Source organism: Salvelinus namaycush, chromosome 11 (genome assembly GCF_016432855.1).
Source record: "Salvelinus namaycush isolate Seneca chromosome 11, SaNama_1.0, whole genome shotgun sequence".
Classification (NCBI taxonomy): Eukaryota; Metazoa; Chordata; class Actinopteri; order Salmoniformes; family Salmonidae; genus Salvelinus; species Salvelinus namaycush.
The window spans coordinates 18,903,315-18,911,332 of record NC_052317.1 but is presented as its reverse complement, the minus strand read 5'-3'; the positions used below and the strand labels follow the sequence as shown (position 1 = coordinate 18,911,332).

The following is an 8,018-nucleotide window of genomic DNA, read 5'->3' as shown; positions in this document are numbered from 1 at the left end:
CCAACGGCGCCTGAACTGCCCGTCTGCCCAACGGCGCCTGAACTGCCCGTCTGCCCAACGGCGCCTGAACTGCCCGTCTGCCCAACGGCGCCTGAACTGCCCGTCTGCCCAACGGCGCCTGAACTGCCCGTCTGCCCAACGGCGCCTGAACTGTCCGTCTGCCCAACGCCGTCTGAACTGTCCGTCTGCCAAGCGCCGCATGAACTGCCCGTCTGTACTGAGTATTCAAAGCCGCCCGTCTGTACTGAGCCTGCAAAGCCGCCCGTCTGTACTGAGCCTTCAGAGCCGTCCGCCAGACAGGAGCCGCTAGAGCCTTCCGCCAGACAGGAGCAGCCAGAGCCTTCCGCCAGACCGGAGCAGCCAGAGCCTTCCGCCAGACCGGATCAGCCAGAGCCTTCCGCCAGACCGGATCAGCCAGAGCCTTCCGCCAGCCATGAGCAGCCAGAGCCTTCCGCCAGCCATGAGCAGCCAGATCCGTCAGCCAGCCATGAGCAGCCAGATCCGTCAGCCAGCCATGAGCAGCCAGATCCGTCAGCCAGCCATGAGCAGCCAGATCCGTCAGCCAGCCATGAGCAGCCAGATCCGTCAGCCAGCCATGAGCAGCCAGATCCGTCAGCCAGCCATGAGCAGCCAGATCCGTCAGCCAGCCATGAGCAGCCAGATCCGTCAGCCAGCCATGAGCAGCCAGATCCGTCAGCCAGCCATAAGCCGTCATCCAGCCAGGATCCGCCAGAGCCGTCATCCAGCCAGGATCCGCCAGAGCCGTCATCCAGCCAGGATCCGCCAGAGCCGTCATCCAGCCAGGATCCGCCAGAGCCGTCATCCAGCCAGGATCCGCCAGAGCCTTCCGCCAGACAGGATCCGCCAGAGCCTTCCGCCAGACAGGATCAGCCAGAGCCTTCCGCCAGCCATGAGCAGCCAGATCCGTCAGCCAGCCATGAGCAGCCAGATCCGTCAGCCAGCCATGAGCAGCCAGATCCGTCAGCCAGCCATGAGCAGCCAGATCCGTCAGCCAGCCATGAGCAGCCAGATCCGTCAGCCAGCCATGAGCAGCCAGATCCGTCAGCCAGCCATGAGCAGCCAGATCCGTCAGCCAGCCATAAGCCGTCATCCAGCCAGGATCCGCCAGAGCCGTCATCCAGCCAGGATCCGCCAGAGCCGTCATCCAGCCAGGATCCGCCAGAGCCGTCATCCAGCCAGGATCCGCCAGAGCCAGCCAGCCAGGATCTGCCAGCCAGCCAGGATCCGCCAGAGCCAGCCAGCCAGGATCCGCCATCCAGCCAGGATCCGTCCCTCAGTCCGGAGCTGCCGTCCCTCAGTCCGGAGCTGCCGTCCCTCAGTCCGGAGCTGCCCCTTATCCTGGTGCTGCCCCTTATCCTGGTGCTGCCCCTTATCCTGGTGCTGCCCCTTATCCTGGTGCTGCCCCTTATCCTGGTGCTGCCCCTTAGTCCGATGCTGCCCCTTAGTCCGGTGCTGCCCCTTAGTCCGGTGCTGCCCCTTAGTCCGGTGCTGCCCCTTAATCCAGTGGGGTTAATGTGGAGGGTGGTCATTTGGAGGAGGCTACGAAAGCGGGTAGTGACTATGGTGGGGTGGGGACCACGACCAGTGCCAGAGCCGCCATCGTGGACAGACGCCCACCCAGACCCTCCCCTAGACTTTATGCTGGTGCGCCCGGAGTTCGCACCTTAAGGGGGGGGGTTATGTCACGTTCCTGACCTATTGTTCCTTTTTCTTTTATTTATTTAGTTGGTCAGGGCGTGAGTTGGGGTGGGTTGTCTTTGTGTGTTTTTGTATTGTCTAGGGTGTTGTATGGTTTAGGGGGTTAAGTAGAGTAGATGGTTTAGTGTTCAGTGTAGGTGTCTAGGAAAGTCTATGGTTGCCTGAATTGGTTCTCAATTAGAGACAGCTGGTTATTGTTGTCTCTGATTGGGAGCCATATTTAAGGCAGCCATAGGCTTTAGCTGTTGTGGGTAATTGTCTGTCAGTGTGTAGTGGTCAGTGTCAGCACCATTTCTGTTTATATAGCTTCACGGTCGTCAGTTTGTTGTTTTGTTTCGTTCGTTGCTCTTCTCAAATAAAAGAAGAATGTATTTCTCACATGCTGCGTTTTGGTCCTCTCTTCAAAGTCAAGACGAACGTGACAATAACATACACACTATACACACACATGCATTTTGTGTTGTAGATATGTGGTAGTAGAGTAGGGGCCTGAGGACACACACTTAATATGTTGTGAAATCTGTTTTTAATGTATTGTAATGTTTTTAGAAATGTATAACTGCCTTCATTTTGCTGGACCCCACGAAGAGTAGCTGTTGTCTTGGCAGCAGCTAAAGGGGATCCATAATAAATACTGCATGAATAGGTTTTGTGCAGTAATTCAGTAGTACTTTTTCATGAGGGTGAGCCAAAGGGGTAAATTGAGCCACCCTTGGTTTCTAGGAAACCATACACAAAATTTATAATTTGACCAAATATTTAGGAAGAGGTCATAATTTCATGAAGTCTGTGAAGGAAGAAACCACATGGAAAAAATGGTACGCAAGTTAGGTCTAAAAAACAGATTTTCACCAAGCCAACTGAATGTATTGTGTTAGAGGTTTCATGATGCTTGTATCTAAACCAAACATTTGTGTTCCATACATCAGTTGGGGTCTCTATAAGCTTCAATATGAGGTCTATCCTTGTAACTGTGTGGCCTAATATAGCGCTAGGAATATGGGACCAAATACTAAACCTTTGATTACTTTAATACTCATAAGTGAATTTGTCCCAATACTTTTGGTCCCCTAAAATGGGGAGACTATGTACAAAACGTGGTGTAATTTCTAAACAGTTCACCCAATGTGGATGTAAATACACTCAAATGAAGCTGACAGTCTGCACTTTAACCTCGAAGTCAATGTATCATTTAAAATCCAAAGTGCTGGAGTACAGAGCCAAAACAACAAAAAAAGTGACACTGTCCCAATACTTGGAGCTCACTGCATTTGGAAAGTTATTATCCTAAATAACATGCAAAGACTACAGCACTGTGATGCATTGTACTTGCACATATCAAGGAAACAATATTTCATAGCAATATCTCTTCCTGTCTTTCTAAATATTCTCAGGGTGTTAGAGAGCAAACAGCAAGACAGTATCTAACAATTCCCAAACATCTCCATGTACTGATAGCCATGCCATTTGTTGACAATTTTTTTGATATTGAGATAATGTACATGTACAGGAAACTACCAAAATAATGGAAACACTTGAGTAAATGGCTCGGTTATCGTGTGGGGTGCATTTTCCTGGCATGGTTTAGGTCCACTCAACCCAAGGTAAACGCCAATAAATAGTGATTACCGTCAACCTATGGTGAATCATTTCTATCCTGATGGGAGTAGATGACAATGCCCCCATCCACAGGGCACGAGTGGTCACTGAATGATTTGATGAGCATGAAAACGATGTAAACCATATGCCATGGCCGTCTGTCACCAGATCTGAACCCAATTGAACACCTATGGGAGATTCTGGAGCGCCGCCTGAGACAGTTTTCCACCACCATCAACAAAACACCAAATTATGGAATTTCTCATGAAGAATGGTGTCGCATCCATCCATTAGAGTTCCAGACACTTGTAGAATCTATGCCAAGGCGCATTGAAACTGGTGGCTCGTGGTGTGTCGTGGTGGCTCAACAACCTAGTAAGACACTTTATGTTGGTGTTTCCATTATTTTGGCAGTTACCTGTAGTTACCTTAGGCATGTTAAACAATTTTGCAATTCTTATTTGGATCATGAGGCAAGACAAAAATATGTCCTTATTTACAAATAATATAATTATGTTTCTTTTAAACTGTTCACATTCTCCCTAAACAGTTCACATGCAGTATCTCCATAAGATTCAGTATCTGCTGGGCATTTCACACAGAGAGACACACAGAGAGGCGAGACCATACCAACAGCAGAAGATCTCCTTGAAGGTTTTCCTCATCTCCTGGCTCCTGAAGGCGTAGATCAGCGGGTCAATGACAGAGTTACACATGATGAGGATGAGGTACATGTTGAAGTGGGTCATGAAGCACACGCAGTAGGGGTTCCTAGGGCAGGAGATCATGAGGATGAGGTGGAGGAAGAAAGGAGCCCAGCACACTATGAACACCCCCAAGAGGATGGTGAGGGTGATGGCCCCCTTCATGTTGGCTGCCTGCCAGATGGGGCCGTTGCCCGGCAGAACGGCGATCCTCTTCATGTGCAGGCGTGCCAGCATGAACATGTGGACGTACAGCGAGGCCATGAGCACCAGCATGCTGAAGAACATGATGATAAGGCAGATAAGGACAGTAGTGCTCTCCGAGTAGACGATGAAGAGGACGCCCGACACGGTGCAGAAGGTCCAGATGCTGGTGATGATGGCGGCGGCCCGGCGCGTGGTCATGATGTTGTGGTAGCGCAGCGCGTGGAAGATGGTGACGTAGCGGTCCACGGCGATGGCCAGCAGGCTCCAGATAGACGCCAGCAGGGAACTACAGATCATGGAGTCAAACACGTTGTCCATGCTCTTGATCACGCCGCCACCAATCCCCAAATTTCCGTCGATGATCATTGCCATAACGATGGTCTCTGTGGCGTTGGAGACGCTGACCAGCATGTCGGCCATGGCCAGGGAACAGATGAAGAAGTACATGGGAGAGTGCAGATTCTTGTTCTTAATGATGGCGGCGATGACCAGGATGTTCTCCAGCAGGCTGACGATGCCCAGCGTGAGGAAGACCTCGGTGGAGATGAGCAGCTGCTCGTAACACCCAGACGAACCATGGTGTCTCTCCGCCCCGGCCTGATGCTGCTGATGGCTAAGAGGCGGAGCTCCAGAGCTGTGGTTCCATAGGTGAAATGATCCATGGTGATGCTGGTGCGTGGCATTCATTGTTTTGTAGGATCTCTTCAGTCAGTACTCTTCAGTTTACTTCTTTCTTCATTATTCCCTTAATCCGTCTAGAGGGTTTCTGTGCCTAATGAGGAGCTGCTTACTTCAAGCTCCAGCTTTGAATGCCATGCAGACACTGGGCAGTGAAGTAAAGTCTGAAACACTGGGAGGTAGTCCGATACGTGACCACAGGTGCCCGTCTGACTCTACTTCTGGCATTGACTCTACAGGCAGGAAAGCCTTATCATCCTCTGGTCTCACGCTACCATCTATTTACCACAGCTTCAGCCAGAGAGGTCTGAGAAAGAGAGCGTGGAGAGAGCAGGGAAAGAGAGAGAGAGAGGTGGACGCGAGAGGGGAGAGAAGGAGATTGGAAGAGAGAGACAGGGAGGGAGGCAGAAATTGTGAAAAATAGATGGAGGTTGAATGGGGGTGTGTGTCTGTGAGTGAGTCCCGAGAGTTTGAGTCACTAACTGAAAGAAAAGGTATTAAAGCACAGCTAGCCAGCCAGAGCTTCACTTAACAGAATCATTCTCACGTTTCCTATAGACACCCCTCAGCACTCTCATCCCTGACTCCTCCCCGTCTCTCAGCCAATGGGGGAGTGCTTACAAGGGTGGGAATCACATCTGGAGTGTGTTCTTGGTCTGAGAGAGGTATGAATAGCCCTGCTGCACCTCACTTCAGCACATACAGATTGTCCTTGTAGCATGTGTCAATTTAATCAAATTGATGGTTTTATTAATTTCAGAAATCGAGGTCTTTTGAAAAGCATTCACAGGGGTGATTTACGTAAGTGTATCAATAACATTTCTGAACTGTATCCTACCTACCACTATGTTTCAAGCAGTCAGATCTACTGGACATGCTCTGTAGCCTTGTCATTCATCCCCAGCTGCTGAATACATTGCAACCTCCCCATTTGTCCTAAAATTAATCACACCTGGGTCGTCCAACGAAAAGAGTTCCTTTTGCATCCCTTTGATATTTTAAGTAGAAATTGTGCACCAATTTAACATTTTAAAACTCTGCTATATTAAATGAAGTGCCCTTTAATATAGACCACATGGAGAGAAGGCTTGCTGAAGTGTCAATATACTTCAACCCTGTGTCACTTCTATGTAGATTTCAATCCACTTAATCTGAAAATTCATTGTAAAGCACTAGTTATTTTGTTGCTTTGAGAAAGCCATTTCTGAAGAGTATTACTTATTTAATGTGATTAGTGATTCATTTACGTACTGTATGTCCCTCATTTTAATGTGAACACTGTTACGTGAACTGAACTCTCATTTTAATCTGGTGAAGCGATTCCTTTTTAAATATTTATTTCAATAGAAACATTGACCATTTAAATCAGTGTAAAAGCAGATATGCTGGTTCTACTCTTTTTGGCCATTTTCCGGTGTTTTGTCATGGAAAACTGAGCTGGTCAAGCACAACACATCAATCCTGTTACCCATAGATAGACAGGCTAGAAATGTTTTAGCAATTCCATTTTTTGCATTCAATTGCCACTCCCTGTTGCACACAACAAGCTTCCCTTCCCCCAGTCATGAGAGGATTTATGGCTGATTTATGATTAAATCGTCAACCCTGTTACTTCATTTGGCACTTAATAGGCACTTACTACAGGAATGTTTTTATTTAACTTTTTAGGGATATGGGGCAGCATTTTCACTTTGGATGAATAGCGTGCCCAGAGTGAACTGCCTCCTACTCTGTCCCAGATGCTAATATATGCATAGTATAACTATTGGATATAAAACACTCTGAAGTTTCTAAAACTGTTTGAATGATGTCTGTGAGTTTAACAGAACTCATATGGCAGGCAAAAACCTGAGAAAAAATCCAAACAGGAAGCGGGTCGATTTTCAACTCATCGCCTATTGAAATCCCAGTAAGATATGGATCTGTTTGCACTTCCTACGCCTTCCACTAGATGTCAACAGTCTGTAGAACGTTGAATGAATCCTCCACTGTGATGTGGGGCCGGATGGGAGGTGTTTGAGTCAGTGGTCTGGCAGAGTGCCAATTCCTGGTCACGCACATTCCACATGATATCGTCTTGCGTTCCATTACTTCTGTAGACACAAAGGAATTCTCCGGTTGGAACGTTATTGAATATTAATGATAACAACATCCTGAAGATTGATTCTCTACTTAGTTTGACAAGTTTATTCGACCTGTAATATAACTTTGAAGTTTTCGTCCGACGTTTGCCTGGACCTGCGCGAGCGTTTGGACATGTGTACTAAACATGCTAGCAAAAGTAGCTACTTGGACATAAGTAATGGACATTATCGAACAAAACAACAATTTATTGTGGAACTAGGATTCCTGGGAGTGCATTCTGATGAAGATCAAAGGTAAGGGAATATTTATGATGTAATTTCGTATTTCTGTTGACTGCAACATGGCGGAGAAATGTTGTTTATATCTGAGCGCCGTCTCAGATTATTGCATGGTTTGCTTTTTCCGTAAAGTTTTTGAAATCTGACACAGCGGTTGCATTAAGAACAAGTGTATCTTTAATTCTATGTAAAACATGTATCTTTCATCAAAGTTTATGATGAGTATTTCTGTTATTTGATGTGGCTCTATGCAATTTCTCCGGATATTTTGGAGGCATTTCTGAACATGGCGCCAATGTAAACTGAGATTTTTGGATATAAATATGCACATTACCAAACAAAACATACATGTATTGTGTAACATGATGTCCTATGAGTGTCATCTGATGAAGATCATCAAAGGTTAGTGATTCATTTTATCTCTATTTCTGCTTTTTGTGACTCCTATCTTTGGCTGGGAAAATGGCTGTGTGTTTTTTGGACTTGGCAGTGATCTGACATAATCATATGTTGTGTTTTCGCTGTAAAATTATTATTATTATTATTTTAATTTTTTTAAATCGGACACGATGGGTAGATTAGCAAGATGTTTATCTTTCATTTGCTGTATTGGACTTGTTAATGTGTGAAAGTTACATACTTCTAAAAAATATTTTTTAATTTCCCGCGCTGCCTTTTCAGCGGAATGTTGTTAGGGGTTCCGTTAGCGGAATGCATGTCCTAGAAAGGTTAACCTCGAGACGGGAAG

At 46.9% G+C, this 8,018-nt stretch overlaps 1 protein-coding gene across 1 annotated transcript; it reads right to left on the bottom strand.

Annotated features, from left to right (window-relative positions):
• Positions 1-3,893: 3,893 nt before the first annotated feature.
• On the bottom strand, positions 3,894-4,916 carry LOC120055259 (melanocortin receptor 4-like). Its single transcript, XM_039003145.1, has one exon. It carries the CDS (start codon positions 4,914-4,916, stop codon positions 3,894-3,896), a length of 1,023 nt encoding a protein of 340 aa, XP_038859073.1.
• Between the last annotated feature and the right edge of the window lie 3,102 nt (positions 4,917-8,018).